Source organism: Emydura macquarii, unplaced genomic scaffold (assembly GCF_026122565.2).
Source record: "Emydura macquarii macquarii isolate MOO-44397 ecotype Brisbane River unplaced genomic scaffold, CSIRO-AGI_Emac_v2 contig_2422, whole genome shotgun sequence".
In the NCBI taxonomy this organism is placed as follows: Eukaryota; Metazoa; Chordata; order Testudines; family Chelidae; genus Emydura; species Emydura macquarii.
In genome coordinates, this window is record NW_027132559.1 from 42,678,837 (window position 1) to 42,690,527 (window position 11,691).

The 11,691-nt window shown below is 37.7% G+C and overlaps 1 protein-coding gene across 2 annotated transcripts; it reads left to right on the forward strand.

Annotated features, from left to right (window-relative positions):
- Window positions 1-180: 180 nt before the first annotated feature.
- Window positions 181-10,172, forward strand: THNSL1 (threonine synthase like 1). 2 transcript variants are annotated; one of them, XM_067561713.1, is made up of 2 exons: window positions 181-336; window positions 6,449-10,172. In XM_067561713.1, exon 2 carries the CDS (start codon window positions 6,496-6,498, stop codon window positions 8,713-8,715), a length of 2,220 nt encoding a protein of 739 aa, XP_067417814.1. In that variant the 5' UTR covers window positions 181-336; window positions 6,449-6,495; the 3' UTR covers window positions 8,716-10,172. The 2 variants fall into 2 exon arrangements, with proteins under 2 accessions (XP_067417814.1, XP_067417815.1); XM_067561714.1 differs by having other exon boundaries at window positions 334-426.
- The last annotated feature ends 1,519 nt before the right edge of the window (window positions 10,173-11,691 follow it).

Consider the following 11,691-nt stretch of genomic DNA (forward strand, 5'->3'; position numbering starts at 1 on the left):
ACGCCCCGGTAGCTGCGCAGGCGCAGTAGCGCAGACATAGGGCGGAGGGCTGTGGCGCCGCGTTTTAGGGTTGACGAGGGCGCTGAACTGTGGGGGAAATAATTGCGCACGCGCTGTTGCCCTGAGTTGGGCCTGGGAGGCTACGGGCTCGATTGCTGCGCATGCGGAGCCCGGGGCTGGTGGTACTGACGTCGAGGGGGCCGGCCCGCACTCGCTTGGCATTGCAGGATAGGCTGTAGACGCTCACGTTCGGGACGGGAGTTGCTGTTGCCGGCGGCGCGGTTAATGCGTGGCTTGTGAGCCTCGCGCCCGGCCCGGCCCCGCCCCTCCTGCCGGGTACGTTTCCGCAGTGACTCATTTTACGGCGCTGACTACGTTACAAGGGGCCTCTCTCTGCCCGGCCACGAGGGGCGTTGCAGTGATGAGGTAGCTGTATGCCTCCGCCCCGCCCCCCTGAGGGGTCCCATTGCAGCGTGCGCCGGCCGTTAAGCCGTATTCCTCCACAGCCACACACCCCGTGGGGGTGGTCCCCATCGCATGGAGGGGGCAGCCGTATTCTCTAGCCCCATGGGGGGATCACCATTGCAGGGGAGAAGCTTATCCCCTTGAGGTGGCCCCGTAGTAGTGTGGGTGCAGCATCCCCCCTCTTTTCCTGTAATGAAGGGTGCGTTGCAGTGAATGGGTAGCCTTGGCTGGGCATCCTCATAGAAGGGTGAGGGCCCTTCCTGACCATTCAGGCACATCCCCTATGGGAAGTCCTTTCCCTGAATGATGGCTATAGGGCATAATCTATGAGCCAGTTTATTTAGAGTGGCATTCTCTTTCACCACACACCCAGTAATAGCTCATAGTTTAAATTTTGGGGTTTTTTTACTGTTGTTTTTCTTCTGTTGGTTCATTTTTAGCATGTGAACCAAAGAATGTCACCAGGACATCCTTGATTGTGAACTTGCAGTTTGCACTCATTGTAAACACTTTTGACATACAACACTATCTCTTTAGCTCAGTGTTTCTCAGTCCTTTTAGGTTGGCAACCTTTTTTTTGAGATTGTATTTTTCATTTAACATTAAAACAACACTGAATTTCTGGATGCTTATAATGCTTATGTTTATGTAGCTTTTGTAACGAGAAGTTGTGCCTCACCAGTCTATTAGAATTCTTTGAGGGAGTCAACAAGCATGTGGACAAGGGTGATCCCATTAATATAGTGTGTTTGGATTTTCAGAAAGCCTTTGGTAAGGTCCTTCATTAATGGCTGTTAAGGAAATTAAGTAACCATGGGACAAGAGGAGTGTCCTCTCGTGGATCAGTAACTTGTTGAAAGATAGGAATAAATGGTCAGTGTTCACAGTGGAGATGGATGAACAGCGGAGACCCCCCCAAGGATCTATACTAGGACCTCTGCTTTTCAGCATGTTCATTAATGATCTGGAAAAGGAGATGAACAGTGAAGTGGTAAACTTTGGAAATGATACAAAATTATTCAAAATAGTTAAGTCCAAAGCAGAATGCAAGGAGTTTTAGGAGGATCTCATTTATCTGGGTGACTGGGCAACAAAATGGCAGTTGAAATTCAGTGTTGATAAGTGAAAAGTAATACACATTGGAAAAAATAATCCCAGCTGTACATATAAAATGATGGGTTCTAAGTTAGCTGTTAACACCCAAGAAAGAGATCTTGGAGTCTCCATGGATAGTTCACTGAAAACTTCTGCTCAATGCACAGCAACAGTCAAAAAGGCTAACAATGTGTTAGGAACTATTAGGACGGGGATAGAAAATATCATAATGCCATTATATAAATCCGTAATACACCCACATCTTGAATACTGTGTGCAGTTCTGGTTGCCCCATCCTAAAAGTGATATATTAGATCTTGAGTGATGTTAATCAGAGAGAATGCCAAAGGCTGATCACCTTAAATATCTTAGAAGTACAATAACAGGCTTGAAATGAAGTGCTCAGTATCTCATTGTTTGTTATAAATTCAGTTTCATAGCAATAATAGTAGAGAAAATTTTGGTAGGTCTGGTTGAAGAGGTTAGGTCTAAATACTCTCATCTTCCTTTGAAACATAGTTTGCACCTTCATGTAGTATACTTAAAAACAAAAAAAACCCTAAGAGTAGCATGGTATCTATGTGGCAACCATTTTCTGCTTCAGTGGAGATAACACGCTTTTGAGCTACATTCTCACTGTAAAACATCACATAAATCTGCATATATATATAATTACATACAATAAAATTACAATAAGAGAACATTAAGGATGAAATGCCAAATATTCAAAAGCTAGCAAGTGCCATAATTAAGGTGGTCTGTGCATCCTTAATTCATCCCTCTTGTGTGTATGCATTGTGATATGGTCTTTAATTTCATAATCCCTTTTTTTTCCACAGGACCCCAGCCTCATTCAATGTACAGGGTAGCTATTCAATATTTGGTTGTATCCTGATCATTCAATGTCTGACCCATGGCTTATATACTGCACACCCCCGTCACAGTCTGCTCTGAATAGATTTATTAATTTAATTTCCTCATGGGCTTTGTTTTGGTGCTCTTCAGCTTAGTATCTGAAGTCCAGAACTTCAAAAGTATTTAGGTGCCTAACTCTCATTGAAATCAGTGGGAGTTAGGTGCCTAAATACCTTTGAGGATCTGGGCCTAAGTCCTTCTCAAACATTAGTAAATTTATCTTAACCACACCATGGTTAGGTAAGATGGTGATATTATGTCCATTTTATACATGAGGAACTGAAGCATAGAGAGATTAAGGTCAGAAATGTCTGCCAACTTTGAGTGCCCACTTTGAGATATCTTGAGCCTGATTTTTCAGAATATTTAGCATTCTATAGCACTTTGTTCAGAGCAGAACACCCATTGAATTCAGTTGCAGTTGTGCATTCAACACTTCTGCAAATCAGGTACCAGGTATTTCAAGTTATAAACTCAAAAAATGAGGAAAAACAATAAATAGATTTGTAGATTCCAAGGCCAGAAAGGACCAGTATGATAATCTAGTCTGACCTCCTGTATAACACAGGCCATAGAGCTTTCTCAAAATAATTCCTAGAACATATCTTTTAGAAAAACATCTAATCTTGATTTTAAAATGCCCCATGATCCTTGGTAAATTGTTCCAATAGTTAATTGCCATCACTGTTAAAAAGTTATGTCTTATTTCCAGTCTGAATTTGTCTAGCTTCCACTTCTAAATCATTGGATTGTGTTATACCTTTCTAGATTGAAGAGACTATTATCAAATATCTGTTTCCCTGTAGGTTCTTTCAGACTATAATGAAGTCAATCCTTTAACCTTTTTTTTAAAAATAATTAACTCCAAAGCAAACATCCAGACTTGGTGTTTAGGAACTTTAAATTGGGTGGTTTATTCATTTGTTCTTATTGAGGACCAGTGGCTTGTGTGTTTTTGAAAAATGTGCATGATTAATTTTTGTGTGACACACTAAATTTTATTTAACCTCTAAGGACTTCCTCTGGAAGCCAGTTGAGTTTAAAACATTGGTGTATACTTTGGGTGAGTACATAAGATCAGCTAGCTCCATCAGGGCCAGTGAATGGCATCAGAATGCAAATTCACGTGAAGCTTATAAACTCTGCAAGATAGAAACACCTAGTAGTACAAAGAACCTCTTTGACTCTGCAGAGTTAATAAATTCTGCAAGCTCCTCATTCTTGTGGCTTTCTGTGTTGTCTGTTTTCCACGCTACTGTAACTGAAAGATCACATTTTTGCATCTAATCCACAACAGTGAATCTCCAAACAGTTACTATCTACTATTTCACTATGTGCCACAAAGCCAAAGCAGCTTTCTGTAATGCATTTAAAACTCTTCCATCTGTACATCTTTGTATAGAATTATGGATTTAAAAAAAAACAAACAACTTCCTACACTTAATTTTATTTCTCTGTGTAGGTCTGTAATGTTGTCGTCTGCCTATAACAGATACCTACTGTGATCTCATCCCATCTACAAATACTAGGCATAGATCAGAGTATCTTATTCTGTAAAACAGGCAGTGTATGCTATGCAACTTTGCCTGTTGTATGTAAAGGACAACGGGGAGTTGTGTGCATGCAATGTATTGCTTTTTTAATGGTTAATTATTTAAAAATGTGAAAAGTGGTTGTAATACTTATTATAGCCACAAAATGGCTGATGCACAATTTATGATATGTTACAAGACCAGAAATAAACTTGTTTATGTGAACTCTTCTTGAATTTCTGGAGTTTCAAATGTTAGACTTTTTCTTTTCACCTACAACATTTTAGTGTGTTTACTTCCTGATTTTATCATTTGTTATTCCACTCTTAACTGCCTTCATGAAGCCTTTGTTCAGAACTAGAATTCATTAGTATATCTCCTATTACTAACTAACAATATAGGGAAATAGTAAAGTATCTTTTTCATCAGAAATTTCCTGGCATCCTGGCATTTTGTCCCCAAAGGGACAAAAATTAGTAGTCTGAAAATTAATGAAGTGTTTAAATATAATGTCATTAAGCAAGTAGGCAGAAAACTAGCACCCAGACTGAATCCTTAACATCTGATTACTAGGAACAAGTGGGTCCAATTTTGCTTTTGAGTCAAGAAATCTGTGCAAAAACGTCTTAAAAAATCACAGCTGAACCTATCTATTCTGTGCCAGCACAGTGTATTTTTAGCAACTAAAAGTGAATTTTTTAAACTATTGCTATTTTTGTTTTATGTAGATTTAAAGACATTTTGTTTTCATGACTTTCTGTAACTGTGTACAGGTTATGGATAATTTTTAAAAATGTTATCCTGTTAAGTTAATTACATTTTTGGCCTGGAAAATAAACATTGGTTATTTTGTAGGGGTTTTTTTGTTTGTTTGTTTGTTTTGTTTTTTTAATGTTCTTGGCAGGTCTAATATTGCTATCCCAAACATGGTCAATGATATCATAGCAATTGTAAATACCCAGTATGGCCACAGTCTTGCATGGCCGGAATGACCTTAAAAAGTCATTAGTAACCAGCAATATGTAAGTGATTATTTTTCAGATTCATTATAGATTAGTTTCCCAAAGAAATTGACAACCCCGTTTATTTTAAATAATAATTTTTTGTTTAGTTATTAACAATTAGCAAATAACAGTAGAAGAGTGGCAGATTTTTTTCATGCATAAAATGGAAAGAGGCTCAGTAGGGCTTCCTTTGTGCAGTTTTGTGCTGATCATTTCCTCTTATGTGCAGATTTTGATTACCCCTAAACATCACACACAATTCCTGCTCTGCAATTTATGTTGACACTGGCACTGATTTCCCAAAACAAGCAAAATAGGACACTGTTATTGGGAACTGTGTTGATTTATCAGTATTTGAGTGCTCTTTCACCCCAGGGTTATTCTGAGAGTAAAAGTCACTTCTGTGAGATCCACTTCACTCTATTTTCTTTCTTTAATTCTGTTCAATCTACATCAAATATAAAAACAAATATGATTCCACCATTTGTTCGGTATCATGTCTACCCAGAAGGGAATTGGATGAGCTAGAGCTAGAATTGCTGTAGTAATGAGTTTCATAGGAGATTAAGTGGGTTGTGTAGCATTCCTACTTTGTCATCTTAAAAAAACAAAACAAAGCCGAAAACATCTAGATGTAGGGCAGAGTTTTATAACAAACACTTTAAGTTTGAAAAGATAAAAATGTAGTCAATCTTCATTGTTCGTAAGGGTATGTGTGTGTGTTTAAAAATAAATCTGTGCTGTTACGGAAACAAAATCAGTAATTGTTGAAAATCTACATACTAACAAGCAGCAAGTAGCTAATAAACATTTGTGTTAGTATATAGTTCTGTATTATAGCATTAGGTTTTGAGGACTTCTCTAAGAGCCAACAATTCTTATTTATCCTGAGTACATCAAATGTCAAAAGTTAGTTTTGAGTGTCCATCCAACACCTTGTGTTTTGCAGCTGGTTCTGAGTAGTTCAGCTAACAATCCTTAGCTGAGCCCACTGACAGAGGATAGAGCACACAGAAAGAGACTGACTCGTTCCTCCACATTGTGTAATACAGATCCCCTTCCTTTTGGGAAGACACCAAGAAAACACCAGATCTGAGAAATTGGGTTTTGAGTTTCTGTTAATATCTGTAGAAATCCTGCAACATTTCAACATTTTTTTTAAAATGAAACTAGATTTTGTATGAAGAGCTAGTATGTGGGAAAAGTGTTTACTAAAATCTTGCATTGCTAAAATATTTGCCACTAAAAGTGAAATGGCACTGTGTTACAGGTCAGAATGTATTGCTTTGCTGAAAAATATTTACCCCTTGGGCATTATGAGACACTGTCATAATTAGCTTTGTATTCTAAGGGATTGTTCTTTTTTTAATTTCACATCTCCAGGGTTTTAAAAGTATGTTTCTGTGAATTACTAATTACTTTTTTTTCTCTTTAAAGCATTTAAATCACTTGTCAAGTGGGCTTGAAAGAGCAGTGAAAAGAAGATGTTTCGTGTTCGGTATCAGTATCTAAAATTAATAACCCGGAACACTGGCCCTAGTGTACATCTAAAGTTGATTTTTCCAAGAACTCTTGCATGTGCACAACTATGGAAGTCATGGCTCTCAACTCTCTCTCTTTTGGGAGACAAGAATATTGTCCTGATGGGACCTCCTGGAGCTGGGAAAACAACAGTTGGGAGAATGGTAGGTCACAAACTAGGCTGTCGTGTCATAGATGTGGATGATGATGTCCTTGAAACAACTTGGAATATGAGTGTTTCAGAAAAATTGCAGGATGTTGGTAGTCAGCAATTTATAGAAGAGGAAGGAAAAGCCCTGTTAAAGTTTTCAGCATCTGGAAATGTAATTTCCCTTTCTGGGTCCAATCCAATGCATGCTGCCAGCATGCAGCATGTGAAAAAAAATGGGATTGTTGTGTACCTGGATGTACCCACAAGAGACCTAATAGATAGGCTGGAATTAATTAAAGTGGATCGAATTGTGGGGCAGGGTTCTGGAATTTCTATGAGAGACATACTTCAGTTTAGGAAGCAGTTTTATAAAAAATGGTATGATATCCGTGTTCTTTGTGAAGGTGGACTTACAGCAGAGGCTGTAGCAGATAAAGTACTTGATGCTGTTAAGAGATACCAAGACTCAGAATCAGAAACTTTTATTTCAACCAGACATATAAGGTCTGAAACATGTGAGCAAAAAGGCTCTAGTAAATATTTCACTGAAGCTGTTGTTGAGGGCCTAGCATCTGATGGTGGACTCTTTGTTCCTGGGAAGGGGCTTCCAACATTCACTGCTGGAGAATGGCAAAGCTTAGTAGAAGCAACTTACATTGAAAGAGCTCAGATTATATTGGAAAGATTTATACATCCTGCTGATATACCTGCTTCCAAACTGGGAGAAATTGTTGAGATTGCTTATGGAGAAAACTTTACTTGTTCTAAAATTGCCCCTCTTAGGCATCTGACAGGCAACCAGTTTCTCCTTGAATTGTTTCATGGACCAACAGCCTCATTTAAGGATTTGGCATTACAGTTGATGCCACATATATTTGCATACTGTATTCCCAAAAGATGCAATTATTTGGTCCTAGTAGCTACTTCTGGAGACACAGGGAGTGCTGTCCTAGATGGTTTTAGTCGTCTTAGAGATACTGAAAAGCAAAGAATTGCCGTGGTCACCTTCTTTCCTGAGGATGGAGTAAGCCAGATTCAAAAATCACAGATGATTGGCTGCCAACGAGAAAATGGGTGGTCAGTGGGTGTCAAATCTGATTTTGATTTTTGCCAGACAGCTATAAAACAAATATTTACCAACTCTGATTATTCTGGCTTTCTTACTGTAGAATATGGAACAGCCTTATGTGCAGCAAATTCTATAAACTGGGCTCGACTACTTCCCCAAGTGATTTATCATGCTTCTGCTTACCTTGACCTTGTTCATCAAGATATTGTTCCTTTTGGAAGCCCAATAGATGTGTGTATTCCTACAGGAAACTTTGGCAACATATTAGCAGCACTGTATGCAAAAAAGATGGGAATCCCTATCAGAAAATGTATTTGTGCTTCCAATGAAAATAATGTTTTGACTGATTTTATAAGAACAGGTCTTTATGATTTAAGAGGAAGAAGATTAATGCAAACTTCATCACCAGCAATAGATATTTTGAAGTCTTCCAACCTTGAACGACATTTGCACCTGATTACTCGTGGTGATGGACAGCTGGTGACACAATTGTTTAGTGAGCTGGAAAAGCAGTGTCATTTTCAATTGCAGAAAGATCTACTTGAGAAGCTTCAGCAGGACTTGGTGGCTGGGTGGTGCTCTGAGAAGGACTGTCTAGCTGCTATCCACTCTGTATACAGTACTACAGGGTATATTTTGGACACACATACAGCTGTTGCTAAAGTAGTTGCAGATCGATTACAGGATAGAACATGCCCAGTTATCATTTCATCTACAGCTCATTATTCCAAGTTTGCACCTGCTATCTTGCGGGCATTGAGAATTGCAGAAATAAAACAGAATCCATTAAGTCAGCTGCACTTACTAAGTTCTTATAGCCCTTTGCCTCCAGTCCATAGGGGCCTGTTAGAGACATTGAAAAAGAATGAGAAGCAGAAACATCAGATCTGTGCTGCTGATGTGAATGTCATGATGGCACATATAGAAAACGTAATACAAAATCAGTTTATGAAAGTTTTCTAAGTCAAGTCACTTGGTGTTTACTATGCCAATTTAAATATTTTCTTCACCAAGAAGTCATATTTTAATAAATGCATAGTATACAAGGTTTGTGACAAGTTTATATTCTGAGTATACTACCTCATTTTCATGTTCAGTTAAAACATTTTATCGCTGATTTTTAAAAAATTTTCATGCATGTGAGAATTCTAATGCTGGTGAATGGTTCTTGATAGCCCAAGAGACAGAGATGCTCTTTTACAGAAAAAGTATGTAATGGACAGCAGTAGTGCACGTTTTCTCAGCCCTGCCAGTGTGCCCCAACCCTGACCTGGAATGGAGCACTTCTAAGGTGAAAGGGTAATCCAGTCTCTGATCTATCTGAAACTGCTAACAAATGCTACAGTTGATGTGTTGTGTATGTGGTATGTACTGTAAACACTTGTCCACTGGGAATTTAGCTAAACATTAAACTAATTTCAGATAGGGCACTGAAAAGCCTTCAGATGTGGGAACAGCTTTCATCTTCTACTCAGCTGAGATATGTTTAAACTGGAATCCTTGAAGTGAAATTACCTATATCCTATTAGCTATGCAATCCTACAATATTTTAATATGCTCTCTCTGTATATGGGTTTTGTATTGACTAGCTGAAATTTTATATATAATCATGTATTCTTGTTCACTGTCAAAGATTTTTTCTTGCCATAAGGGACAGTATTTTATTTTTAAAATAAAAGTTTCCAGTCCATATGTTTTATTATGACCTTTTAAAACATATTTTTCCCTGAATGTGCTTGCAACTTCCATTAGCCTCTGCTGAGGCTTTTCTATTTGAGCTCACTAGTTTATTGTACCATCTTATCCAACAATAGACTATAGTAATATGAGAAGCCTTCTTGGATAAGTGTAAATGAAAATATTCAATTGTTCAATTCCCATCCTTTGTATTAAATTTTATGTTTGTGATAGGCACCCCTTAGGCTTCTGGTGTATTCCAAATTACTTTTATTTTCATTTCATTCTTAATTTTCGCCCCTTGATTTTTGAGTGATTTTTTATTTAACCAAGAAGCCATAGAAAATTAGCAGAAGATCAAGGCAGATTTTCAAAATAATTAAATGCTTCTGACGGTGCAGTAGCATCCGATTTATCCCTTGCTAAGGCAAATCTGTTTTAGGTCACATGATCAAGTGACCCTTTTCTGTATCAGCTAATGACTAGTTGGTTAATAAGTTTTTTGCATAAAAAATAATAGACCTGGATGTTAATAATGCTAAACTATTTTAGATCAGATTACCTTATATCTACTAATTGTAGATTGTAGTTGGCAATCAAAGGTGTAAAGTTTAAGAGACTACTGTATGGTATAATGTGATTGGTGACAATATAAACTGAGTGATACAAGAATGGTTTGTATATGTTGTATCATAAATATGACAAATAATAGCTTCTAGTAGTTATTAAAGGCATATCCAATTACAAAGATATGCATGCATGTGTAATTTGTAGTAGTTTTATTTTCCTTGCCTTTGCTGTTCTCTAATCGCTTTTCAGGACAGCTCTGGTTATTTTCTCAGTTGTTTTTAGCTCTATCATAGTTTTTTCTTGCTACAGCAATGCTAGAATCACATTTTGTATTCTTATCTTCAGAAACAACATGGGAAGACTTAAGTAATGAAATACTAAATGCTGGAATTTAATGCAGCACATCATTGCTTCTTAGAAAAAAATAGCATAAGTTTATTACTGAAAAGAAGGGTTGATGGTGCATCATGTTGGCACTTCTGGAGCTCTGAGTTTGAATTCTCCCTTTGGTCCCAAGTAACAATAAACGTGATGGTCTCACCATATGTGCTTATTACAAAATTTGTACTGCAATGAGCTAATAGGGATGTTTCAGGCTAGGATGCACTGCGTCATAGCACCGAAACTCTGGAAATTGCACAGTGCCTGGCTACACTGGTCTCAAACCATTGTAATTTTCCCTCTCTTTCATGAGTACTAAAACTTACACACTGTTACATTATGGTTTGAGGTATCTAAGAATAGAAACTTGATTTAATGAACAATATATAGCAAAGGAAAATAGATTCTAAACAGATAAGGCTAAAAGTCCATGGCCTGTGTAGTAGTGGTGTAGTTGATTTATAGTGGGAATAAGACAACAGCTGAGCTATACTGATAAGAGAAATATTTTATGTACAACATACAGAAGGATTTAGTGTGGTACTGTGTTGGCTAACTACCAGTATTTCAAAGTTCACAGAAATAGCTCAAATTTGGTTGATTATTGAGAAAAAAATTGTCAGGTTCCTAGGTGACTCTTCCTATGATATGAACACATCATAGTTGACACTATTATCTGGGAGAGGCCAAGAACTGAATGGATTTGGAAACTGAACATTTAGTTCTCTCATGCTTAGACCATGCCTACAATAAAAAGTTACACTGACTCAGGGACATGAAGAATTCTTTCAATCTAGCTACTGCCTCTTGGGGTGGTGGATTAATTATAATGAGGGGAGAAACCCTCCCATTGCTGTAGTGAGTGTCTACACTGAAGCGATACACTGGCACAGCTGCAGCATTTCTAGTGAAGATACAGCCTCAGACTTGGAATTCCAAGGCTAAGGTAGAGAAACACATGAAGTGGGGAGTTTTCCACTGCTATTGTCTGTGTTATACCTATTCTGGCAATAGATAAATATTAGAGAATAAGTCTCTCAAGCTGTCCAATACCTTTCATGAGTACTAAATTCACTTAATTGTTTTTTAAAAAAACAGTTACTTTAATTTCAAACAAGGTATATCAAAACCTATTTAGTGTTACAAGTACTGTGTTGCTCTATTAATGCTATACAATCATTTTGTTTTCACTGTCATAGGGAAAATGATATGTTTATAGTATTTGCAGGAAAACATAACATCAACATTGTGATGTGCAGACAATATGAATACTGTTTAGGCCTGGGCTGCACACAAGTTGCACTGGTTTAA

Coding starts and splice junctions, on each gene's coding strand:
- THNSL1 (XM_067561713.1), top strand. CDS start 6,496: ATGTTTCGTGTTCGGTATCAGTATCTAAAATTAATAACCCGGAACACT.